Raw genomic sequence first — 27,282 nt, forward strand, 5'->3', positions numbered from 1 at the left:
CCGACTTCCTTTCTTTCAAAACTGGGAACTCGGGAATAAAAAAAGCTCCAAATGGAAAAAATCGTTTTGAACGGTCATCCAACTCGGAATTCAAACTCAGGACTCTTTCTAGAGCTCCGACTGGAACATCACTTTCAGTACCAGCCAAAAGTTTGGACACACCTACTCAAGCAAGAGTTATTCTTTATTTTGACTATTTTCTACATTGTAGAATAATAGTGAAGACATCAAAACTATGACATAACACATATGGAATCAAGTACAGTAGTAACAGAAAAGTAACTAAACAAATCAGAATATACTTTTATATTTGAGATTATTAAAAGTAGCCACCCTTTGCCTTGACAGCTTTGCACACTCTTGGCATTCTCTCAACCAGCTTCATGAGGTAGTCACCTGGAATGCATTTCAAATTTGAGATTTTTGGTTCCAACCGCCATGTCTTTGTGAGATGCAGAGTAGGTGAACGGATCATCTCCACATCTTGAAGGGAACTCCTTCAAGACTATTCGAAAAGCATTCCAGGTGAAGCTGGTTGAGAGAATGCTAAGAGTGTGCAAAGCTGTCATCAGGGCAAAGGGTGGCTACTTTTAATAATCTCAAATATAAAAATATATTCTGATTTGTTTAATTACTTTTCTGTTACTACATGATTCCATATGTGTTATTTCATAGTGTTGATGTCGTCACTATTATTCTACAATCTCGAAAATAGTAAAAATAAAGAAAAACTCTTGAATGAGTAGGCGTGCCCAAGTTTTTGACTGGTACTGTACGACATGATCTTGATCTATTTTTCTGAATTCCCAGTTGTTTTGAACACAGCATTACTGTCAGTGTTTGCAGGTCGGGTAAATATGTATCATGTAAATCATTTGTTGTTGTGAGAGCCAAGTATGTTAATAAAGACACGCGAGGCTGCTGAAAACGTTTGTTGAAACGACAGTGTCAGTAGTTGGCTTAGGATGACGCCAAAGATAGGCTAATTACATGGGAGTACCCTACCTAAAACACTGGCCAAAAGAACAATTTTAATAGGATATCTGTGTCTAGTTTGCTAACGTTATTTGTGATCACTCAAATAAGCACATTTTCATATATTGGCTATGCACTATATTATGCTATATATTATTTATTAGATGTGTCCGATTCATAGTGAATGAACACGGTCAACGTTTTCATAAAACAACGCGCTTCAAGTATTGCGCGCTTTTTGGATTAGTGGTTTTGCCGTACAACAACAACAGAAATGGCGTCTTCCCAGGATGTCCACGTCCGTATTTGTGGACAAGAAATAATCAAATATGATCTCGAAATTAAAGCTCTCATTCAGGTACATCCATCTTAACAACTTTTAACTTATTTTATTTATTAGGTTTACCTTGTGTCATTTCAATATGCGGTTGTGAGCCAAGATGGTGTACATTTGTCCAGCTGTCTAATCTAGCCTAGTTCATTTTGGCTGGCTAGCTAACTAGCTAATTGCGGAGAGCAAGCGATGCAATATAGCTAGTTTCACGAATGTGTATTATATTGAATGGACAGTTACATAAATGTATATTCTCTTGATTAGGACATTAGAGAATGTCCGGGGCCACAAAGTGTGCTGATGGATTTCAACTCCAAAGTAAAAGAGAAATTAAATCAACTGCGACTGAGAATCCAGGTAGTTATGTAAATCAATGCTAATTTATTTTTAGATCGCATTTATTGTGATTAGAGAGCTAGGAAAAACTAATCTGAACTATACATTACATTCACAGAATATGGAACAAATGGCTAAGGAACAAGACAGAGAGACAGACAAACAAGCCATCCTGAGTGAGACAGAGAGTCATCGCAGACAGAATCTGAGGTGAGAGATTGGGATCCAGATTCCTATTTAACATGCCATTGACCTCACACCTTTTGGAATTCCCTGACTGAATATTTTCATATTATTTCCATCTACAGTAACCAGACAGCTTGGAGGAAGGCAAACTTGGCATGTAAACTGTCCATTGACAACCTTGAGAAAGATCAACTTCTGAATGGTGGAGACTCTACTGTGAGACAGCGGTGAGTCGTGCTCTTCTCATCAGGCACAGCCATTAGCTATTTTATTAATGCTCTATGTCCAGTTTCTTATTCCTACAATCATTATTCTTCACAGCCTGAAAAATCCTATTTTCAACACACCCTAATGTACAGGCTAAAAGATACCCCCTCTAACAGGGTGACAGGGACAGAAAGTTGAGATTGCATTGAATTTAGTTCTAGTGTGTCATCCCCTCTCTGTGTGTGTGTGTTCTCAGGAAAGCAACTAAGGAGAGTCTGGTCCAGACGTCTGGTGACATCACAGAGAGCCTGATGAGCATCAGTCGTATGATGGCCCAGTCGGTGTCTCAGAGTGAGGAGACCATCGGCACTCTGGGTAAGAGACTACTCATTCAGGAAGGGAGAACAGTCACAAAATGGGTGCCAGTGGTTAGTGCTTGAAGACAAATATAAGATACGATAACTTTGTCCATTCACATTTTAAAAAAGTTAGCATACAAAATACACAATCAATACACTATAATACAAATAATGCAATACAAAAATGGCTGGAAAGTGAGAACACATTCACATAGCCTAGTCCCTTTGGCATACTGTCCTCAGTGTCCCTGGGTGGTTACAGACTTCGTCCATTAGGCTAGAACACTTTGCATTTCCAGCACCTATTCTAATTCATGCAAGCCACTCTCTTATTAAGCTATGATAAATTACTGTAAAACTTTAATTAAACGCTGAGTCTCAAATAGTCGCCAATTTTATTTGGAATGGCAAGCCAGACAAAATTAAAAGAGCCAATTTATATCACGAATATGAATTTGTGGGGCAGAAATTATTAAAGCATTAGACCTCTCACTAAAAGGTATCAGTCATACAAAAGTAATATTTAAATCAGTAATGGTTCTCTAGTAAATTGGTAGGAATGTCTCACCCCATGTTCAAGAATTGCCCTTTTCCCTTTATTCAGATTACAACTGCTCACTTTCGGTCGTTTGAAAACGGAATCATCTCCAAAATATAGTTCTTTTTTAAACAAGCCTTAAAAGTTGGTTGCAATTTTAGTTTAATCCACCTGAAAAAAACTGAACAAATATTACAACAAATATTGTGGTTAAACTCAAACATACTAACTGATAAAAATAACTTATTTTTCGATAAATTAAATAAATATTTTGTTGTAAATTATATCATAAATAGGACTGGTGGAGTTAGGTCACATGCAGCTAACACAGACATATGGAAATGTCTGCTTTACCCAAAAAGTAAGGAACTTGTCTGTCGGCCCTGCATTAAAGACCATAAATGGTTAAAGAAAATTGTGATAAATAAAAAACATATACCAATTTATTTTAAGGACCAAAACATTGACAGCTGTGCCATATAAATTGCAAAATAGTTGGGAAGAGTTTTTCGATGTACCTATTCCATGGCACATGGTTTATGAATTGACACGCAAAACAACGGCAGATTCAAAACTTCACATTTTTCAATTTAAATGATTATACAACATTTAAAAAAATAATAGAATGTTATATCATTTATTTATTTTGGTACTGTCCATATGTAGCTCGTTTTTGGTCACAGGTCTAAGAATGGCTGAAGAATTGCAACATTTGCCTAGAACTAATGCTGCAGATAGCAATACTGTGTGATTTGAAAAGTCAGTCAGTCAATAATATTATTATTATTTCAGCAAAAAATGAGAAGCTATGAGAATAGAAAGGTTTAGTACTTCTGTGAAGCATCGTAGCACAGTTGAAACATACAGTGGGTTAAAAAAGTATTTAGTCAGCCACCAATTGTGCAAGTTCTCCCACTTAAAAATATGAGAGAGGCCTGTAATTTTCATCATAGGTACACTTCAACTATGACAGACAAAATGAGAAAAGAATCCAGAAAATCACATTGTAGGATTTTTAATGAATTTATTTGCAAATTATGGTGGAAAATAAGTATTTGGTCACCTACAAACAAGCAAGATTTCTGGCTCTCACAGACCTGTTCTTTAAGAGGCTCCTCTGTCCTCCACTCGTTACCTGTATTAATGGCACCTGTTTGAACTTGTTATCAGTATAAAAGACACCTGTCCACAACCTCAAACAGTCACACTACAAACTCCACTATGGCCAAGACCAAAGAGCTGTCAAAGGACACCAGAAACAAAATTGTAGACCTGCACCAGGCTGGGAAGACTGCATCTGCAATAGGTAAGCAGCTTGGTTTGAAGAAATCAACTGTGGGAGCAATTATTAGGAAATGGAAGACATACAAGACCACTGATAATCTCCCTCGATCTGGGGCTCCACGCAAGATCTCACCCCGTGGGGTCAAAATGATCACAAGAACGGTGAGCAAAAATCCCAGAACCACACGGGGGGACCTAGTGAATGACCTGCAGAGAGCTGGGACCAAAGTAACAAAGCCTACCATCAGTAACACATTACACCGCCAGGGACTCAAATCCTGCAGTGCCAGACGTGTCCTCCTGCTTAAGCCAGTATATGTCCAGGCCCGTCTGAAGTTTGCTAGAGAGCATTTGGATGATCCAGAAGAAGATTGGGAGAATGTTAGATGAAACCAAAATATAACTTTTTGGTAAAAACTCAACTTGTCGTGTTTGGAGGACAAAGAATTACTCCAGCTCTGTCAGGAGGAATGGGCCAAAATTCACCCAATTTATTGTGGGAAGTAGAAAGGTTCAAAATTCATGTAGAACATCACAGCACAATTTGAAAATATATGGCACAGGGAAACCAAACGAGGTCTATGTTGATGGGCGGAGACTGCCTAAACGGTGGGATTAAAGAGTTGATGTATTATGTGATTGCTTTATATAAAAGTACCATGTATATAAAATGTATGTCGCAGAAAAGCTGTAAAAATAAAGATGTCCTCCGAAGAGGTGGATGAATGAATAAAAAATAAATAAACAACACATTACTGCAGGAAATGTATTAATATGCTGGAATTAACTATGCAAATGAGCAAAAGCTGTGTCCGTTAAGGAAATAGACGCCTGGCTCATAAGCGCCTGTTGTGTTCAGTGATTTGAGCAAATAAACGCCCAAGCTATTTTTGAAATTTTACAGTAGTCATGTTTTGTAGAAATGCACATTCACTCATACAGTACTTGTCCTCTTATATAGCTACATCTTCAAGAACAGTCCTGGAAACGGATGAAGAGTTCAAATCCATGACAGGAACCATACATTTGGGAAGGAAACTGATCTCGAAGTATAATCGACGAGAATTGACTGACAAACTACTAATCTTTCTAGCAGTAGCTTTGTTTTTAGCTACTGTCTTGTACATTTTGAAAAAAAGGCTGTTCCCATTCATTTAGAGGAAATTGTAAGCAATTGCCAGTTTTGTCCTTTGATATTACTCCCCAAAACGACATCTGTAATGTCACTGCAGTCATGCTGCATTTCGAACCTTTCAATGTCTTTCTTGCCCTACTACAGCCTTGTGCATGGCCATTTTACATCTTCAAAACTGTCTGACATGCATTATCTATACCACAGAGGAATGACCTTTAATGGTAAACTCACCGCAGATGTTGAGATGAGCGTGATGAAAGGACTGCTCTCAGAGTATCTTGAGCATGTGCACAGGTGCGCTTCACGCTGCTACGAAATGGAAGCTACAGGACGAAAACAGAGAAGTTTAGCCTTGCGGAAATTGATCCACTTTGTGTTTACTTCGTGCATGCAACATCTCGTTGAGTATCTTTACTGGCAGGAATGATTTTTTATTCCATTACCTTATTCTTACTGTATAGTATACCTCAAATATACACCCTGGTGTTAGTACATACGAGGAAATGACAATGGTTATTGTACATCTGAAACAGTATAATAAAGTTTGGACGTAATGTCTGCCAATGGTTTTTGGATAGAGATCATTACATATGGCTAAACGCACCAAAGGAGACTGCGTGTGTGTAATTTGAGAATACATTTTTGAATTATGACCCAATTGAAGCCGAGCGTGCGGGTTTTCCAATTTGACTCCTCGCTCAATTAAGTCTACTGTAAAGTTTTAATCGCTGGTGCTGTTAGTCACAAAATGTGGTCAATTATTTCACTTTTTTTTGGAAGAGGTAGCTAAGGGTTGAGGCTTTACCATACATGGTAAATTAGACCAATTCATCCACTTATGGAAACATAGCAATCCTGATCTGCCTGTCCCGTCTCGCTCTGCTTGCTCATCGCTCTGCTTGCTCCACTTTCTGGTAAGTTCTTTTCATTAGTGTAGGAAATTGAGTTTGAAGTTGAAAAACTATTGAATAAACAAATAGTTCGTGTCTTTTATTGCTAGGTAGCGGAAAGATCTCTCTAATACGACTTCTAGTCTGTCCATTTTGGATTCCTCCAATATATGTTCTACATATTACCAGTAGATGGCAGTAAGCAACCAATGTATTATGGCCAGATTTGCCAGTTCATTGTCTTAAGGAGCAGACCGTTTTTGCACCCGAAATGACATCCTTGCTACAGACAGTAAGATTGGGGTATGCATTTTCTTGGTATCATTTGAAAACACTCAAGTTTGAGGAAATGTTAAAGGAACGTAGGGGAATAACATTTTACCAAATCAATGTAAGACAGTTTTGTACCATCTTTGAAATGCAAGATAAAGGCCATAATGTATTATTCCAGCCCAGGTGGCCACTAGATGGCAGTGTACGTGAAGTTTTAGGCAATGAACCATTGCGTTTGTTCATAATTTTGTACGAAGACTGCCCAAATGTGCCCAATTTGTTCAAAACTGTACATAATAGCATGGTATTCTTTCACTGTAATAGACAGTGCAGTTAGATTAAATTCTTAAGCTTTCTGACAATATCAGATGTCTGTCCTGGGAAATTCGTTACAACCTCATCTGTACCTCAGGGTATCCACCGATCCTGAAGACGTTCCAGTGAAGTGGATTGAAATAAAATCAATTTTATGGAGGTCAATGGGAGTATGTCAAAATAAATCTCTATAATTCGCTATGTGAGGTTTAATGACTAAATTTTGCAATGTTTAGGTTGGCTAGAATGTCCCGCCTTTGTGGGAATATATTTACATTGTTACGGCATTGATTGAGGCCTGTCGTCATTATCGAGATCTTTGGAAATGGCTTGTCTAATTTCACAATCGCATTAACGCTTTATTTTCACACTGACATTTGAGCGGAGTCTGCCCTCTCCCTTCGCCTTCCTCTGGGATTACGATGTAATTGACACAACTTTTGCGCAGTCGTAAATGGACTTCGCCCACTTCAAATTGTATACTTGAGTTATTTAAAGCAACTAGTCTCAATTAGACAATTTACACTCAAACTAGTAGCATTTTATTCTACTGCTTATAACATTTCAATAAAATGGTCAAAATAGCAAAGTATGTGAAAATGTTTAATGTCCAAAAGTACAGAACAAAAGAGATGTATAAAATGCTTTGCTTGCATCAAGGCCTAATGGTATGCATAGCTTAAGAAACAAATAAAAAGACATTGAATCAGAGTACAAACAAACTTCATAAGAAGTCAGTTGTCTTTAAGTACAGACCTTCATTTTCCAATAGGTAAAAGTGAATAGTCATTCATTTGATTACAATTAGGTGAAAATACTGACACAGAAGTTGTCAGTACTATCATATAAACCAACCTGTACAAAATGCATGTAAAAACGTGTGAGATAGCAGAGTTGTATTCATACCAGTTCAATGTGTCCATGATGAAACATCTCTAGAGCTGGCATGGTGTGAGGTAGGTTCATTGGAGTACTAATGAAGTTAGAACAAGCATTTGATGTACAGTAGCTAGCTAGTAAAATGTTGAACCGTCAGTGGCAAAATGTTCTGATAAGACACTGTAGTCATCCTGTGACAAACACTTTGTAGTTGAAAAATACATTGCAGTAGACCCTATTTGATACATACGTATTATCAAAGACCTCTGTGAGAATAGTCCAAGGCCCATAATATTTTAACCAGGAAATGGGTTTCGTTTTGTTACGAGACCTGAGGTTTGTCTTTGAGTGAATATACATAACCATGTTGCAGAGTTGTTACAAACGTTCCTGATTGTGGTAGGCCACTTGTTCCTTGTAATCATGTACCAGAGATAGACTTCCCTTGTGGAGTTGATGTGCAATTACTGAGTTGAAAGGGAAGGTAAACCTGTTTTAGACATACAAATTAAAATAATCCTTGTGCGGTTCATCTTTGTGCTGCAAATAAAAAGTAGAAAAATGTTTCCACAGAAACATTGAACTTGCAAAAGCACTAATCTCTATACAAATGTTTTTCAGTAGTGACAGTATAAATGGGTCGAGCTAACGCAGTATTACCTATTTTATAGAATGTAAAGCGTAGTATCAAAGGGACAGTTTACTTAAATTATATTTACCTCATCTTCTGGATACCTTGAAATCTATGACCTGGAGTCAGACATCCAAAATGTGGGTGTTTAAGTATATTAGGAAATGTACTTTTAAGAAACATCATAGTATCTCAAAAGCAATAGCTCATGGTCTCAATACATTGTGTGTACCAAGTTAGTGTCCAGCTAAAACTACATTACAGCCACAATTAAGAAATTGAAAACATCCAACCTTCTGCAAGAGTCCTTGCTATGACAAGCACTTGTACATCTTCACTGAACCTATATAAAATGTTCATACTGTAAATTGTATATACAGTGGGGCAAAAAAGTATTTAGTCAGCCACCAATTGTGCAAATTCTCCCACTTAAAAAGATGAGGCCTGTAATTTATCATAGGTACACTTCTATGACAGACAAAATGAGAAAAATAATCCAGAAAATCACATTGTAGGATTTTTAATGAATTTATTTGCAAATTATGGTGGAAAATAAGTATTTGGTCACCTACAAACAAGCAAGAATTCTGGCTCTCAGACCTGTTCTTTAAGAAGCTCCTCTGTCCTCCACTCGTTACCTATATTAAATGGCACCTGTTTGAACTTGTTATCAGTATAAAGGACACCTGTCCACAACCTCAAACAGTCACACTCCAAACTCCACTATGGCCAAGACCAAAGAGCTGTCAAAGGACACCAGAAACAAAATTGTAGACCTGCACCAGGCTGGGAAGACTGAATCTGCAATAGGTAAGCAGCTTGGTTTGAAGAAATCAACTGTGGGAGCAATTATTAGGAAATGGAAGACATACAAGACCACTGATAACCTCCCTCGATCTGGGGCTCCACGCAAGATCTCACCCCGTGGGGTCAAAATGATTTCCCGCTTTCACAAGATTCATGCCGCCAAACTGAGCACCATCACATAATGTGACGTAAATGGAGCGCGCTCAAACTTCCCATCATTCTGATTACGGTAATTTTGTCACCCTCATCATGGCAGACACGGAGAAATGCATATGATGCAGCTTTCAAGTTGAAGGTGATCGATCTGGCTGTTGGAAAAGGAAATAGAGCTGCTGCATGGGAGCTTGGCCTTAATGAGTCGATTATAAGACTTTGTAAACAGCAGCGTGAGGAACTGACTCAGTGCAAAAAGACAAACCTTTCAGAGGTAAGAAAAGCAGATGGCCCAAAGTATTTGCAGCCACTCGACATCAGTGTAAATCGTGCATTTAAGGTGGCGCTCCGTGTTCAGTGAGAGGCTTGGATGACAAGTGGGGAGAAATCCTTCACTAAAACGGACCGCATGCGAAGAGCAACTTATGGTCAAGTCTGCCAGTGGGTCCTGACAGCGTGGAGCATTGCCAAAAAATCCACTATCATCAACAGGTTTCGAAAGGCTGGACTGCTGCGTGTTGAAGGGGCAGCATGAGCTCAGCGGGGTATTTTCCTCCGGCTGAAAGTGACGAGAGCGACAATGAAAACGATCCAACATCGGATGAAGCAATTCTGAGGCTATTCAACGCCGACACCGAAGGAGATGACTTCAGTGGTTTCAGTGCACAGGAGAAGATAGTGACCAATGACTTTACTAGAAGGCTACTGTTTAATTTTTGTTACAAGCCGTGTTTCGTTTAAAGGCTGTGTAAAGTTCATTTGTTTCAATGTACCGGTAGGCACCTGCGGCTTATAGACATGTGCGGCTTATTGATGTACAAAATACATATTTTTTAAATAATTCAGTGGGTGCGGTTTATATTCGGGTGCGCTTAATAGTCCAGCAATTACGGTACATGCAAGGCCCGTTTGAAGTTTGCTAGAGAGCATTTGGATGATCCAGAAGAAGATTGGGAGAATGTCATATGGTCAGATGAAACCAAAACTTTTTGGTAACTCAACTCGTCGTGTTTGGAGGACAAAGAATGCGGAGTTGCATCCAAAGAACACCATACCTACTGTGAAGCATGGGGGTGGAAACATGCTTTGGGGCTGTTTTTCTGCAAAGGGACCAGGACGACTGATCCGTGTAAAGGAAAGAATGAATGGGGCCATGTATCATGAGATTTTGAGTGAAAACCTTCCATCAGCAAGGGCATTGAAGAAGAAACGTGGCTGGGTCTTTCAGCATGACAATGATCCCAAACACACCGCCCGGACAACGAAGGAGTGGCTTCGTAAGAAGCATTTCAAGGTCCTGGAGTGGCCTAGCCAGTCTCCAGATCTCAACCCCATAGAAAGTCTTTGGAGGGAGTTGAAAGTCCGTGTTGCCCAGCAACAGCCCCAAAACATCACTGCTCCAAAGGAGATCTGCATGGAGGAATGGGCCAAAATACCAGCAACAGTGTGAGAACCTTGTGAAGACTTAAAGAAAACATTTGACCTCGGTCATTGCCAACAAAGGGTATATAACAAAGTATTGAGAAACTTTTGTTATTGACCAAATACTTATTTTCCACCATAATTTGCAAATAAATTAATAAAAAAATCCTACAATGTGATTTTCTGGATTTTTTTTCTCATTTTGCCTGTCATAGTTGAAGTGTACGTACCTATGATGAAAATTACAGGCCTCATCTTTTTAAGTGGGAGAGCTTGCAGAATTGGTGGCTGACTAAATACTTTTTTGCCCCACTGTACCCATTTACTTCTAAAAGGAATCAAATGAAAGCCATTTTACAATACAATGTTTTACATTGCACCTGTAATTAAAACAAAAAGGAACTACTACTACTGAAAAACAAGTGCATAGCCTCAAATCTACATTTGACCACACATACCCTGTCACCTTTACAATTTAGGAGAGTATGAATGGAGGAGCATGGTACAGGACCATTACTCATCCTTTGTCATTGTTTGTAACCACTGAGGTTATCAGTAGTAGGGCTGCTTGAGGGTGAAAAGGGGTTAGGGGCAGCTATGTTGTGTGTCAACAAGCTAAAGACATTGTACTCAGCGTTTCACCCCTGGATGGCGGTATTGGGTGGTTGACTGGCCACAGCGAGCCCAAGGTCTGTGGCGTTGTCCAGGGGCTCCTGACTGAGACTCACAGAGGGGTGGAGGGAGCCCCTGTCTAGCTGGCCAGTCTTAGGTTTCTCCTGTTCAATGTCTGGGAGGAAGAGCTGTCCAGCAGGATGCAGAGAGGCGGGAGGGACGGTGATGTGTTGGGGGTCATCTGAGCGACCGAGGGAGCACGGGCTCAGGCTGTCACACAGGGCCCCCCAGTTCTGCTCACACTGCATCCTCACTCTCTGTGCTATGGCTGTCCTCACCTCCTCACCACAACCCAGCAGGATGTTCACCAGCTCCACATGAGTCCTGAGGTAGGAGGAAAAATTATATTTCTGACTGCAGACTACTACAGTATTTGAATATCAGATCATGTGGAGTCTGGAAACACCCTACACAGAGTTTAGTATGAAATGGAAAAAGGCCTCATGCTCACCCTTTGGGGAAGAGGTCCTGGAAGTGGATCATCTCCACCATGACATTGATGTTCTCCTGGATGGCGGAACAAAGGTTGTGTTTGACGTAGCACTCTCTCTGCAGGTGGATCATCATCTCCTTCACTGCCAGGCACTTCCTGCTCACACAGCTGAACCTGTGCCTCAGGCTGTGGGCCATGCACTTCAGGGCATCCTTGATGAAGGACTTCCCCTACAGAGTTCAACATAACAGCTGACACGTCATCTCAGGGCTGGCACAATAATTGTATCATGTAACCTACAATTATGGACAAAAAAAGTCACTACATTTTAGGAAGGAGGTGTTCAACTTTATTTTCAAGTAGATATAGTTTACCCAATAGCAGTTGAATTTTTACATGAAGATGGTAAAGTTGGTAATCATTTTACGATCAGAACGTTCGGGAGGAGAATCTTAATTTACGAAAGTTCCAAGCAGTCAAAACTGTTTGAGACAGAACAGAACTTTGGCAACACCCCTACTAATTAGATACAGTTGAAGTCGAAAGTTCACACATTTATGTTGGAGTCATTAAAACACATCTTTCAACCACTCCACACATTTCTTGTTAACAAAACTATAGTTTTGACAAGTCAGTTAGGCCATCTACTTTGTGCATGACAAGTCATTGTTCCAACAAATTGTTTAGACAGGTTATTTCACTGTATCACAATTCCAGTGGGTCAGAAGTTTGCATACACCAAGTTGACTGTGCCTTTAAACAGCTTGGAAAAACCAGAAAATTATGGCATGGCTTCAGAACCTTCTGATAGGATAATTGACATAATGAGTCAATAGGAGGTGTACCTGTGGCTGTATTTCAAGGCCTACTTTCAAACTCTGTGCCTCTTTGCTTAACATCATGGGGGGAAAAAAAGAAATCAGCCAAGACCTCAAAAAATAAAATTGTAGACCTCCACAAGTCTGGTTCATCCTTGGGAGCAATTTCCAAACGCCTGAAGGTACCACATTCATCAGTACAGAAGTATAAACACCATGGGACCACGCAGCAGTCATACCGCTCTGTCTCCTAGAGATGGTGCGAAATGTGCAAAATCAATCCCAGAACAGCAAAGGCCCTTGGGAAGATGCTGGAGGAAACGGGTACAAAAGTATCTGCATCCACAGTAAAACGAGTCCTATATTGAAATAACCTGAAAGGCCGCTCAGCAAGACCACCATAAAAAAAAGCCAGACTACAGTTTGCAGTTGCACATGGGGACAAAGATTGTCCTATTTGGAGAAATGTCCTCTGGTCTGATGAAACAAAAATAAAACTATTTAGCCATAATGACCATCGTTATGTTTGGAGGAGAAAGGGGGATGCTTGCAAGCCGAACACCATCCCAACCGTGAAGCACAGGTGTGGCAGGCTTTGCTGCAGGAGGGACTGGTGCACTTCACAAAAGAGATGGGATAATGAAGGAAAATGTGGCTATGTTGAAGCAACATCTCAAGACATCAGTCAGGAAGTTAACGCTTGGTCGCAAATGGGTCTTCCAAATGGACAATGACCCCAAGCATACTTCCAAAGTTGTAGCAAAATGGCTTAAGGACAACAAAGTCAAGCTATTGGAGTGGCAGTCACAAAGCCCTGACCTCAATCCCATAGAACATTTGTGGGCAGAACTGAAAAAGTGTGTGCGAGCAAGGAGGCCTACAAACCTGACTCAGTTACACCAGCTCTGTCAGGAGGAATGGGCCACATTTCACCCAACTTATTGTGGGAAGCTTGTGGAAGGCTACCCGAAACGTTTGACCCAAGTTCAACAATTTAAAGGCAATGCTACCAAATACTAATTGAGTGTATGTAAAATTCTGACCCACTGGGAATGTGATGAAAGAAATAAAAGCCAATAGATAATTTTCTCCACTATTATTTTGACACATTCTCAAAATCAAGTGGTGAGCCTAATTTTTTTTACTAGGATTAAATGTCAGGAATTGTGAAAATGACTTCAACTGCATGTTGTAGCTAATTTGCAAAGATGCATTATGATAAGCTAAAACTATATTTTTACAAAGATGTAAATTGTTACACCAAATTCCAGAATAGTCACATCATTAGGTATCATTTTCCAAGTTGTTCTATAACATACTAAACATGTTCATACAGTTACATAAAGGATGTACTGGCTGTAGTACACTTAGAAAAAAGGTGCTATCTAGAACCAAGAGGTTCTTCAGCTGTCCCCATAGGAGAAGCCTTTCTATAGCGGGTTCAACATGGACCCCAAATTTTATTGATTTTTTCCTACGGGGACAGATGAAAAAACCTTTTGGACCCCCTTTTCTAAGAGTGGAGAGCATTTGTGGAAACCCCTCAATGACAGCAGCACAGCGGTTTAGGAGAAGTGGAATACCTTGGAGTCAAACTTGCCGGCATTGTGCAGAAATGTCACGCAGATCTCATGTAGGCCTCGTATTTCACAGGAGTTGTTGTTGAAACATTCGAACATGCCACAGCCCACATCCCCAGCATTCACCAGACAGTGCTGGATCTCCGCTGATGGAGGGAACATGTTACTAAACAGGAGGGTGGCAAGCATGTTTGTGGTCTCTTCAGAAGAGAAGAATAATAATAATGCAACAGTCGATCTTGTGTCAATGTGCTGGTTCCTAGGGAATCATTGAAAAGTCCTCCAAATATGACTGCTGCTTTTTCAGTAAAGAATAATCCTCTTACAAATTATACAACCAACTGTGGAGATGTAATATTGTAAAAGTATTTAAAATGTTTCGGGGTTAGACTAGTGCTGTCAGGACTCGTCCTGCCGCCCTAGAGACAAAGAAAAATGGGTCCCTCCTATACAGTGGCGATCCGTCATTCAGGGCAGGCACATTCTTTGCAAAAAAATAAAAAAATAAAGGGTGGCTTGCCTGTTTTGCATGTAATTTTGGCATTAATACATTTGGATAAATTTATTTAACCAGGTTGGTCAGAACAATCTCATTTACAACTGCAACCTAGCCAAGATAGCACAACAAACAAACGTTACACATGGGATAAACAAATGTACAGTCAATAACAATAGAAAAATCTATATAGACTGTGCAAGTGTAGTAAGATCAGGGAGGTAAGGCAATAAATAGGCCAGTGGTGAAATAATTACAATTTAGCAATTAAACAATGGAGTGATAGATGTGCAAGTAGAGATACTGGGGTGCAAAACACCAATATAAATAATATGGGGATGAGGTAGTTGGGTGTGCTATTTTCAGATGGGCTGTGTACAGGTACAGTGATCGGCAATGCTTAAAGTTAGACTCCAGCGACTTTTGCAATTCATTCCAGTCATTGGCAGCAGAAAACTGTAAGGAAAGGCAGCCAGAGGAGGAGTTGGTTTTGGGGGTGACCAGTGAAATATACCTGCTGGAGCGTGTGCTACAGGTGGGCGTTGCTATGGTGACCAGTGAGCTGAGATAAGGTGGAGCTTCACCTAGCAAAAGACTTAAATGACCTGGTGCCAGTGGGTTTGACGACAAATGTAGCGAGGGCCAGCCAACGAGAACATACAGGCCGAAGTGGTGGGTAGTATATGGCGCTTTGGTGACAAAGCAGATGGCACCGTGATAGACTAACATCCAATTTGCTGAGTAGAGTGTTGGAGGCTATTTTGTAAATGACGTAGCCAAAGAGCAGTAGGATAGTCAGTTTTACGAGGGTATGTTTGGCAGCATGAGTGAAGGATGCTTTGTTTTGCGAAATAGGAAGCCAATTCTAGATTTAATTTGGGATTGGAGATGCTTAATGCGAGTCTGGAAGGAGAGTTTAGTCTAACCAGACACAGGTATTTGTCCACATAAAAGTCAGAACCGTCCAGAGTAGTGATGCTAGTCGGGCAGGCAGCAATCGGTTGAAGAGCATACATTTAGTTTTACTAGCATTTAAAAGCAGTTGGAGGCCATGGAAGGAATGTTTGGCATTGAAGCTCTTTGGAGGTTTGTAAACAGTGTCCAAAAGGCCAGATGTATACAGAATGGTGTCGTCTGCGTAGAGGTGGATCAGAGAAACACCAGCAGCAAGAGCGACATCACTGATGTATACAGAGAAGAGTCGGCCCGAGAATTGAACCCTGTGGCACTCCCACAGAGACTGCCAGAGGTCCAGACAACAGGCCCTCCGATTTGACACACTGAACTCTATCAGAGAAGTAGTTGGTGAACCAGGCGGGGCATTTGAGAAACCAAGGCTATTGAGTCTGCCGATAAGAATGAGGTGATTGACAGTGTCGAAAGCATTGGCCAGGTCGATGAAGACTGCTGCACAGTACTCTTATCGATGGCAGTTATGATATCCTTTAGGACCTTGAGCGTGGCTGAGGTGCACCCATGACCAGCTCAGAAACCAGATTGCATAGTGGAGAAGGTACGGTGGGATTTGAAATGGTCGGTGATCTGTTAATTTGGCGTTCAAAGATTTTAGAAAGGTAGGGCGGATATAGGTCTAACATTGGGCCTAGAGTGTCTTCCCCTTTGAATGACCGTGGCAGCTTTCTAATCTATGGGGATCTCAGACAATACGAAAGAGGTCAAGTTGCTGCAGATCGTAGAGTTATCGGTGGTGACAGTGTATCCTAGCCTCAGTGCAGTGGGCAGCTGGGAGGAGGTGCTCTTATTCTCCATGGACTTTAGTGTCCCAAAACTTTTTGGAATTAGTGCTACAGGATGCAAATTTGTTTGAAAAACACTAGCCTTAGCTTTCCTAACTGACATTGTATATTGGTCCCTGACTTGACTGAAAAGTTACATATCGCGGGGGCTATTCGATGCTAAAATGCAGAACGCCACAGGATGTTTTTGTGCTGGTCAAGGGCAGTCAAGTCTGAGGTGAACCAAGGGCCATATCTCTTAGTGCTACATTTTTTGAAAGCATGTCACATCAGTTTGTAAACAATGTAAAAAATATATAATTGAGTTAATAAAGCTGCTTGCAAAACAGGCAGCTCCAAAATGCAGGTGTTTCAGCCTAAAATTATTGCTTTGTCGTGGTGGGGCAGGCCAGCAGAAAATAGGAGCACCAAGATTTACATGCTAAAAATCGCCACTGCGCCTATACCCTGCAAAAACTAAATAAACACTGCTGAAGACTAGGCACGTGGAACCACGATTCGCGAGTTTTGCATGTCCCCGCGTCATTACATTGAATGATTACATAAACCCAGGGTATTAAAAAAAGTCGTCGTCAACATATTCACGGTGGTGTGTGGCTGCGCCGGGGGTAAGAACAGCTTGCTGTCAGAGCTTGTGTTGGCATTTCAACGGGAATGTGCTTGGATAAGAGTTGGTCACTTGGCGCATTGAATTACAGTGAAGTGACAGAACTCGAGATCACTGCGTACCTGCGTAGGACGACACTATAAAACCAAATTCTAACACAGGTCATTTCGGGGAGCATCATTTTGTAAAAACTTTCATTCACAGTGAAATAGTTTCATGTGGCCTAAAAAGAATACGACCGGAGAGTCACAAGGGCATTGTGCACACCATTTTATGAAAACGTGTGAAACTAGACTATCTGGTGAATGTATAATCCGCATTTCAGACATACAAGTACGAGGCAGTAGCTATAGCCTACAAGCAACATTTAGCCAACATACCTGTGTTTTGCAGTGAGAGTCGTCTTTTCTGATGGTTCAATTGTTTCTCTTGAGGAGTTTCGTGAAGTTCGTTTGGGTCGGTCGCCTTTACTTGCTGAAAGGCTATACAAAGAAAGACCGCCAAAGAAAATTTAAGTAGCATCTCCATTCGCACTAATACACTCCAAAAAGAAAATAGCATTTTGAATATTTTATTTTATTTTTTAAATGTATTAAATTCAACTAAATGGATAACTTTCCAGTAGAGACGTGAATCAAAACGAGCATTGCGGGGGAATGGATGCTGCCTATATTTCCCTCAACTCTTATGTCAGTTTTAATGAAGGCGCTAAACAGGTGCTGTCGTATGTGGCTGCCGACCAATCACATGTCAGGCATCCACGGCCAAAGTTTAAATGACCTGTGTTCAATAACATTTCGCCATACTGTACTAAAGAATTGGAGGAAGTATTGAAGTCAAAGGCTGTAATATATTTCATATTACAACGCAGTGATGCATTTATGGTTTTGAATTATGTGATGTGAAACTACAAAGTAAGGGTGGAGTTGGGTTTTTCAGATGCTGAGTTGTTTGTAATAACAATGGAGGCTAGTAGTTACTGCTGTTGAGGTGGCATTTGAAAAAGACAGAATAAAATGTTGAAATGTAGTTTCTTGAAGAGTGTGCATGCACATAGACATGGATAACAAAGGCTTGTGGACTACTAGGACACATGTTATTGCCATTGCCTGAATGTATACAGTGGCACAGGAAAGCAATGTCCCTTACCCCCAAAGAACCTAAGCACATTGTAAATCAGTTACACTGATGGGATTATCACTTCTAGCCTCAATTAATCTGGCAGCTAACGGGGGTAAGAGAATGTCAGCGTGCCGTGACAGCCAGTGTGGCGGTAGGCAACTGCAAAGTAGTATCCTTCATGAGGGACATGCTCGAGGGATCAGTTTTGCAATACTCCAGAAAAATGTCACTTAGTTTTGAGTGTTTCACGGAGAGATAGTCAATGGGGGGGTGTGTACTGTGAAGTGGTGCTATTCAAAATAGTTGAGTGGAAGTCAGGAGCCTTAGTTCCCATAGGCTGGGCAGTGATTTGTGGGAAATATCTTGCTGTCTTGCCTAAAGGTTACAACTGCATGAGAGGCATAGTACATACCATGGAAAACAGAATGTGACAAAGTGGCCTATAGTGCCAAAGGATCCCAAAGGAACATGAGGTGAGAGAGAATCCGATGCCATTACCAGGGCTCAGTGCCAAGCCAAACATATCCCCTGTCATCCTTATATTGGCACTGTGTGTCAGAGGCACACTTCAGGAGGCCATCAGAAAGTATTCACACACCTTTGTTGTGTTACAAAGTGGGATTAAAATGGGTTTACAATCCCAAAAAATACTCTGTCAGTGGCAGACAAATTCTAACATTTGTAGTTATTGTCCTGCTGAAAAGTGAATTAATCTCCCATTATCTGGTGGAAAGCAGACTGAACCAGATTTTCACTCGAGGATTTTACCTGTGCTTAGCTGCATTCTGTTTATTTTTTTATCCTGATAAATGCCCCAGTCATTAACAATTACAAGCATACCCATAACATGATGCAGCCACCACTATGCTTGAAAATATGGAGAGTGGTTCTCGGTAATGTGTTGTATTGGATTTGTCCCAAACATAACACTTTGTATTCAGGACAAAAAATGGAATTGCTTTGCAATTTCTTTTGCAGTATTACTTTAGTGCCTTGTTGTACAGGCTTCCTTCATTTCAGGCTGTCAATTAGGTTAGTATTGTGGAGTAACTACAATGTTGTGGATCCATCCTTAGTTTTCTCTTATCACAGCCGTGTAACTCTGTAACTGTTTTAAAGTCACCATTAGCCTCATTGTGAAATCCCTGAGCAGTTTCCTTCTTTTCTGGCAACTGAGTATCTGTATCTTTGTAGTGACTGGGTGTATCGATAAACCATCCAAAAAGTAATTAATAACTTCACCATGCTCAAGGGGATATTCAATATCTGCTTTTTTTTTACCCATCTACCAATAGGTGCCCTTCTTTCCAGCACTGGAAAACCTCACTGGTCTCTGTGGTTGAATCTGTGTTTGAAATGCACGCTTTGACTGAGGGACCTTACAGATAATTGTATGTGTGGGTGTACAGAGATTAGGTAGTCATTCAAAATGAATGTTAAACACTATTATTGTACACATTGAGCCATTACAACTTATGATGTGAGTTGTTAAGCACATGTTTACTCCTGAACATATTTAGGCTTGCCATAACAAAGGGGTTGAATACTCATTGACTCAAGACATTTCAGCTTTTTATTTATTTTTGGTATTAATTAGGAACATTTTCGAAAAACATAATTCCACTTTGAATGAGGAATTATAGAGTATTGTGTGTAGGCCAGTGACAAAAGACAAACAAATATCAATCTAAGTCAAGGGGTGTGAATACTTTCTGAAACCACTGTACCTTAAAGCGGACTCTTGAAGTCACTTGAGTGACAATTCAATCTCTTCCGGTACAGTTTAGAAATGTGTATATACAGTATATACGGAATAAAAATATAAAGGCAACAGGTAAGTGTTAGTCCCATGTTTCATGAGCTAAAATAAAATGTCCCAGAAATTGTCCATAAGCACAAAAAACGTATTTCTCACAAATTTTGTACACAAATTTGGTTACATCCCTGTTCGTGAGCATTTCTCCTTTGCCAAGATAATCCATCCACCTGACAGGTGTGACATATCAAGAAGCTGATTAAACAGGATGATCATTACACAGGTGCACCTTGTGGTGGGAATAATTAAAGGCCACTTTAAAATGTGCAGTTTTGACACACAACACAATGCCACAGATGTCTCAAGTTTTGAGGGAGTGTGCAATTGGAATGCTGACCGCAGGAATATTCACCAGAGCTGTTGCTAGATAATTGAATGTTCATTTCTTTACCATAAGCCACCTCCAACATTGTTTTAGAGAATTTGGCAGTACGTCCAACTGGCCTCTCAACCGTAGACAACTTGTAATCAGGGCAGCCCAGGACCTACACATCTGGCTTCTTCTCCTGCGGGATGGTCTGAGACCAGCCAGCCGGACAGCTGATGAAACCTTGGGCTTGCACAACCAAAGAATTTCTGCACAAACTGTCAGAAACCGTCTCAGGGAAGCTCATCTGTGTGCTTGTCGTCCTCACCAGGGTCTTGACCTGACTGCAGTTCGGTGTCGTAACTGACTTCAGTGGGAAAATGCTCACCTTCGATGGCCACTGGTAGACTGGAGAAGCGTGCTCTTCACGGATTTATCCCGGTTTCAACTGTACTGGGCAGATGGCAGACAGTGTGTATGGTGTTGTGTGGGTGAGCGGTTTGCTGATGTCAACGTTGTGAACAGAGTGCCCCATGGTGGCAGTGGGGTTATGATATGGGCAGGCATAAGCTATGCACAATGAACACAATTGCATTTTATCGGTGGCAATTTGAATGTACAGAGATATCGTGATGAGATCCTGAGGCCCATTGTCGTGCTATTCATCCGCTGCCATCACCTCATATTTCAGCATGATAATGCACGGCCCCATGTCACAAGGCTCTGTACACAATTCCTGGAAGCTGAACATGTCCCAGTTCTTCCATGGCCTGCATACTCATCCGACATGTCACCCATTGAGCATGTTTGGGATGCTCTGAATCGACGTGTTCAACAGCGTGTTCCAGTTCCTGCCCATATCCAGCAACTTTGCACAGCCATTGAAGAGGAGTAGGACAACATTCCACAGGCCACAATCAACAGCCTGATCAACTCTATGCGAAGGAGATGTCATGCTGCATGAGACAAATGGTGGTCACACCAGATACGGACTGTTTTTCTGATCCACGCCCCTAGTTTTTTTTTTAAAGGTATCTGTGACCAACACTAGATGCATATCTGTATTCCGAGTTGTGAAATCCATAGATTAGGGCCTAATTAATTGTTTTCAATTGGCTGCTTGCCATACATGAACTGTAACTCAGTAAAATCTTTAAAATGGTTGCTTTTATATTTTCACATTCAGCAGACGCTTTCATCCAAAGCGACGTAGTCATTCATGCATACATTTTATGTATGGGTGGTCCTGGAAATCGAACCCACTATCTTGGCGCTGCCAACTGAGTTACAGGGGACCACAGAAATGCCCACAACCAGCATCTTCAACTCAGACGTCATAGACACATTTCAAAACAATTTGTCTTTGCTTTCAGCAGTAAGGTGCTTAATTTGAGACGTCCAATGTGTTTGTTTGGAGAACTCCAATTGGCTTAGTTAATATCATTAGCATTACTCCCAGCTGCCTGGTAAGGAGAGGGGGGGGGGGGTGTCTGAGGTTTACAAAGCATCTATCATTCACGGCTGAGGTCGGGGAATAATGGCATACTTCCCTCAGTAGTAGCAGGGCCCTAGGGAAGGCCCCAGTGTTTATGTAACGGATGTGAAACGGCTAGCTTAGTTAGCGGAGGTACGCGCTAAATAGCGTTTCAATCGGTGACGTCACTTACTCTGAGACCTTGAAGTAGTAGTTCCCCTTGCTCTGCAAGGGCCGCGGCTTTTGTGGAGCGCTGGGTAACGATGCTTCGTGGGTGACTGTTGTTGATGTGTGCAGAGGGTCCCTGGTTCGCGCCCGGGTATGGGCGAGGGGACGGTCTAAAGTTATACTGTTACATTTAGTTAGGCTAATATTAATGTTACAGAATGGGTGAGATCCAGTAATGGGACAGGATGAGAAGCTATCTGTCTCCCAGCAGAAGGCTAGTTCAGCAACGGCTTTCACCCTCTCTCCAAATATGTATGTTCCTCCATGGCCAAATATGGTCAAATGTTGGCCCTCTGAAATGGCTGTAAATGGTTTAGGGTTGAAAGAATTTCGCAAGCTGATTACACAACTCCAGTTAAGCCGAGTTTAATTCATTCCCTCAATAGCGTGGGTGCTGAATGTTTCGGCTGTTGAATATACCGATATTTACTTTATTAACAACAGCTCAAGTGTTTACATAGCATAGACATATCACTCTCTAAACATCCTTAGTGAAAGTGTTCAGTGCCACAACGGCGCCAGGAGCATAAGTGACACTGAAGAACAGTCAAATAGGGACATACAGTACATTCGGAAAGTATTCAGACCCAATTACTTTTTCCACATTTAGTTAAATTTCAGCCTTATTCTAAAATTGATGAAATAAAAAAACAAAATCATCACTCTACATACAATACCTCATAATGACAAAGCGAAAACAGGTTTTGCAAATGTATATAAAAAAAATATTTTATTTTTTATTTACATAAGTATTCAGACCCTTTGCTATGAGACTCAAAATTGAGCTCAGGTGCATCCTGTTTCCATTGCTCATCTTTGAGATGTTTCTACAATTTTATTGGAGTTGTAGTAAATTAAATTGATTGGACATGATTTGGAAAGGTACGTTTATATGTTTATATAATGTCAGAGCAAAAACCAAGCCATGAGGTCGGTGGAATTGTCTGTAGAGCTCTGAGACAGGATTGTGTCCAGGCACAAATCTGGGGAGGGTACCAAAACATTTCTGGAGCATTGAAGGTCCCCAAGAACACAGTGGCCTCCATCATTCTTAAATGGAAGAAGTTTGGAACCACCAAGACTCTTCCTAGAGCTGGGGAGAAAGGCCTTGGTCAGGGAGGTGACCAAGAACCCGATGGTCACTCTGATAGAGCTCCAGAGTTCCTCTGTGAAGATGGTAGAGCCTTCCAGAAGGACAACCATCTCTGAAGCGCACCACCAATCATGCCTTTATGGTCGAGAGCCAGACGGAAGCCACTCCTCAGTAAAAGACACATGACAGCCCACTTGGAGTCTGCTAAAAGGCACCCAAAGGACTCAGACCATGAGAAACAAGATTCACTGGTCTGATGAAACCAAGATTAAACTATTTGGCCAGAATGGAGGAAACCTGGCACCATCCCTACGGTGAGGCATGGTGGTGGCAGCATCATGCTGTGGGTATGTTTTTCACCGGCAGGGACTGGGAGACTAGTCAGGATTGAGGGAAAGATGAACGGAGCAAAGCATAGAAAGATCCTTGATCAGAACATGAGAGGATCTGCAGAGAAGAATGGGAGAAACTCCCCAAATACAAGTGTGCCAAACTTGTTGCGTCCTACCCAAGAAGATTTGAGGCTGTAATCGCTGCCAAAGGTGCTTTAACAAAGTAAGTAAAGGGTCTGAATACTTATGTAAATGTGACATTTCAGGTTTTTTTTAGGTTGTTTTTTTAACATTTGCAAACATTTCTGGTTTTGTTTTGCCATTATCGGGTATTATGTGTAGATTGATGAGAAAAACAAACAATTTAATCGTAACAAAATGTGGAAAAAGTCAAGGGGTCTGAATACTTTTCCGGATGCACTCTATATACTGCATGTCAGGCAGGGGTGATGACAATCAACCATGAAGTGGACTACAAGGACCACATAATCATAGCTATGCGTTGTCATGGAATGTGGTTGGTTGTTCCTTACTTTGAGACAATATAACCCTACAATGGATGAGTTATGAGCAGGGAGTTGGAAGAATACAATGTTTGGTTTATCAACAAGTAAAAGTTGTAACATTCTAAAGCTATTGACCATGTTTTTGGCTAATTACTACCCTAGTGTTCTGTTTTTCTAAGACCTCTGCTTGAAATCAGTTTTTTTAATCTGAAGTGTTGGAAGAGAGAATATCTGAAACCTCTGGTTTTGCTCAGCCGCAGTTTTTCCCACAATAATATTTCTCTGTGTGCAATCATGATTGTGAAATAGTCCAATTCCATTTTTCCCATATGCAGGTAACCGATACAGGGATACTGGCTGTACTCTGTTGTTCGGTAGTAAATGTATGCTGTTTACCCTTCTGACTCTCACCCAACACATCCAAAGAATGTGGTCCTCAAAACAGTCGACATCATATGTCTCTTGTGTAATACCGATACCACCACATGTAAAACCTGTGTAAGCGCTCTGGAGTCAGATTAAACAAAATTACTTCATGCTGAAGGTATTGAATAGCCTGCTTTTCCAGACCTACATGCATAAGTCCTCATTAGCTGTGGCAACACAATCACATAGGATTAACCACACTGTTGACGGTGTGGTTAAGGGGTGGTGTGCTGTGGGTGTGCTGCTCTCAGGCAGTGGGCCTAATGGAGCCGGTCTCGGGTCTCTGGTGGCAGCAGATGCTGACTCTGCAGAGTGAATCTGAACTGTCAGAGGAAAGCAACGATGGTCTCAGCCTCTTACGTCAGGGCACATTTAACAGACCCTGCATGCTGCCAAGAAAAGGAGCAGGCTTCTCAGAAGGGTAGTATAAGTTTGGGTTTAGGAGGGTTGCTGCTGCTGTTCAAATAAACTCACTTTACCAGGCTAAGAAAAGAGTACAGGCTGCAGGGCCAGGCAGGCCTTCCCCAGGGCCCAACGCAGGGCAGGACTACCGCATTTGGGCCCCTGGAAAACGTAAAACGTTTTTTACACATTTGCACACACCTTCTGTGCAGTTTTCTAATGCTATTCTTCAAATTTCCTCACGAGTCTATGAGAAAATGTTGCCGTTTTAAAGCAAGTTTCCTGCTATTATACAGGGGTCTGTGCAGGCTTGTCATGTTCTTCCACACCGATCTCGACAAACCATTTCTGTATGGACCTCGCTTTGTGCACACGGTATTGTCATGCTGGAACAGGAAAGGGCCTTCTCCAAACTGTTGCCACAAAGTTGGAAGCACAGAGTCATCTAGAATGTCATTGTAAGCTGTAGCGTTAAGATTTCCCTTCACTGGAACTAAGGGGCCTAGCCTGAACCATGAAAAACAGCCCCAGACCATTATTCCTCCTCCACCAAACTTTACAGTTGTCAGTATACATTGGGGCAGGTAGCGTTCTCTTGGCATCCACCAAACCCAGATTCGTCCGTCAGACTGCCAGATGGTGAAGCGTGATTCATCACTCCAGAGAACGCGTTTCCACTGCTCCAGAGTCCAATGGCAGCGAGTTTTACACCACTCCAGCCGACGCTTGGCATTGAGCATGGTGATCTTAGGCTTGTGTGAGGCTGCTCGGCCATGGAAACCCATTTCATAAAGCTCCCGATGAACAGTTATTGTGCTGACATTGCTTCCAGAGGCAGTTTGGAACTTGGTAGTGAGTGTAGCAACTGAGAACAGACAATGTTTACACGCTATGCGCTTCAGCACACGCCAGTCCCATTCTGTGAGCTTGTGTTTCCTACCACTTTGCGGCTGAGCCGTTGTTGCTCCTAGACATTTCCATTTCACAATAACAGCACTTACAGTTGACTGGGGCAGCTCTAGCAGTGCAGAAATTTGATGAACTGACTTGTTGGAAAGGTGGTATCGTATGACGGTGCCGTGTTGAAAGTCACTGAGCTCTTCAGTAAGGCCATTCTACTGCCAGTGTTTGTCTATGGAGATTGCATGGCCGTGTGCTCGATTTTATACACCTGTCAGCCACTAGTGTGGCTGAAATAGCCGAATCCACTCATTTGAACGGGTATCCAAATACCTTTATGTATATATAGTGTATTTGCAGGGTCACAAAACCAAGCTTTGGCACACACATCCATGATCTCACATGACCTCTCTGAGTTGGGACTAACAATGAACTTGGAAAAGAGCTCTCTGGTCCATACTCAGTGTGTCCACTTCCTGGCCTTGACACTGTAAGCTCAAATCATGTGAGCAACAGTCTCCAGAAAGAGTGGTATCTTTGACAAATTGTCTTTTGACATTCAAACTGAAAAAAAAACAGGTGTCAGCACTATAGAGTCAGAGGCTCCTAGGCCTCCAAGCTGCTGCAGTCCATGTTGTACCATTGGGCTTGCTCCACATGTGGCCAATACAATGCTGGTACAACAGACATAATCTATGTCCCAAAAGGGACAAACACAAAAATCTGACAATTTCAATGAGTTACTGGAGAGCAATGGTGGTGCCTAGCACATCAAAGTCCCAGTGGAGTTCTCCTATGCCCAGTTCACAACCGAGTCTTTCGACACAGAGCCTCCCTACAGGGATGGGGAGTAGTCTGGGGTCCATGGTGTATGGTCAGCACCATGGACAATGGCTCACATCAATGTACTGGAGCTCAAGGTGGTTCACCTTGCACTCTGGCACTTCCTCCCAGTATTGAGAAGGCAACATTCACTGATATGGACAGACAACACAACCGTGGTTGCACACATCAACCACCCGGGAAGGATTGAGGTCAATGACACTGCACTAGCAAAGGAGCTACTGCTTTGGGCAAACAGACACCTGAGAGCAATACACCTGCCAGGGGTGGAGAATCAGGCAGCAGACCGTCTTCTCCAGAGGAGGCCTTCTTCCTCTGTAGTGGAGAGGATCTGGGCGCGATTCAGAATGGACGTCACCGATCTGTTTGCATCGCAAGATTCAACCCATTGTCCTATGCAGTTCTCCAAGGGTCCTGGAGGCCCACTTGGGGAGATGCCATATCACACAGATGGCCAAGGGGGCTGCTGTATGCGTTTCCACCAATGTCCTTGCTCCCTCGGGTCTCGAAGAAGATCAGTCTTGAGAGTGTGTAAGTTATGCTTGTTGCTTCACATAGGCCACAGCATCACTCGTTTTCAGACCTTGTACAGCTGACAACCTCCCAACCATGGGAACTCCCGCTTCGAGCGGACCTCATGTCACAAGCGGACGGCAAGCGTTGGCACCCCAAACCAGCATACTGAAGTTGTGGATGTGGCCCCTGAAAGTAACTGCCTTGTAGCTGCAGGGTTGTTCTCTTTGGTA

The 27,282-nt window shown here is 41.7% G+C and overlaps 2 protein-coding genes across 2 annotated transcripts in view; one reads left to right on the forward strand and one right to left on the reverse strand.

Moving 5' to 3' along the window:
- The first annotated feature begins 1,223 nt into the window (after positions 1 to 1,223).
- Positions 1,224 to 5,908, forward strand: LOC115105239 (vesicle transport protein SEC20-like). Its single transcript, XM_029627011.2, has 6 exons — positions 1,224 to 1,333; positions 1,574 to 1,666; positions 1,764 to 1,855; positions 1,954 to 2,058; positions 2,295 to 2,413; positions 5,181 to 5,908. Exons 1-6 carry the CDS (start codon positions 1,250 to 1,252, stop codon positions 5,375 to 5,377), a joined length of 690 nt encoding a protein of 229 aa, XP_029482871.1. The 5' UTR covers positions 1,224 to 1,249; the 3' UTR covers positions 5,378 to 5,908.
- Positions 5,909 to 7,422: 1,514 nt separating this feature from the next.
- Positions 7,423 to 27,282, reverse strand: part of LOC115104535 (uncharacterized) — a 30,888-nt gene continuing 11,028 nt past the window's right edge. The window contains exons 4-7 of the mRNA XM_065006805.1: positions 17,468 to 17,660; positions 14,231 to 14,373; positions 11,848 to 12,059; positions 7,423 to 11,720 (exon numbers count right to left, since the gene is read on the reverse strand). Coding sequence (XP_064862877.1) covers positions 11,363 to 11,720; positions 11,848 to 12,059; positions 14,231 to 14,373; positions 17,468 to 17,660 — 906 coding nt within the window. The 3' untranslated portion in view covers positions 7,423 to 11,362. The remainder of the gene's footprint in view (positions 11,721 to 11,847; positions 12,060 to 14,230; positions 14,374 to 17,467; positions 17,661 to 27,282) is intronic.

This window comes from Oncorhynchus nerka, linkage group LG22, assembly GCF_034236695.1.
Source record: "Oncorhynchus nerka isolate Pitt River linkage group LG22, Oner_Uvic_2.0, whole genome shotgun sequence".
In the NCBI taxonomy this organism is placed as follows: Eukaryota; Metazoa; Chordata; class Actinopteri; order Salmoniformes; family Salmonidae; genus Oncorhynchus; species Oncorhynchus nerka.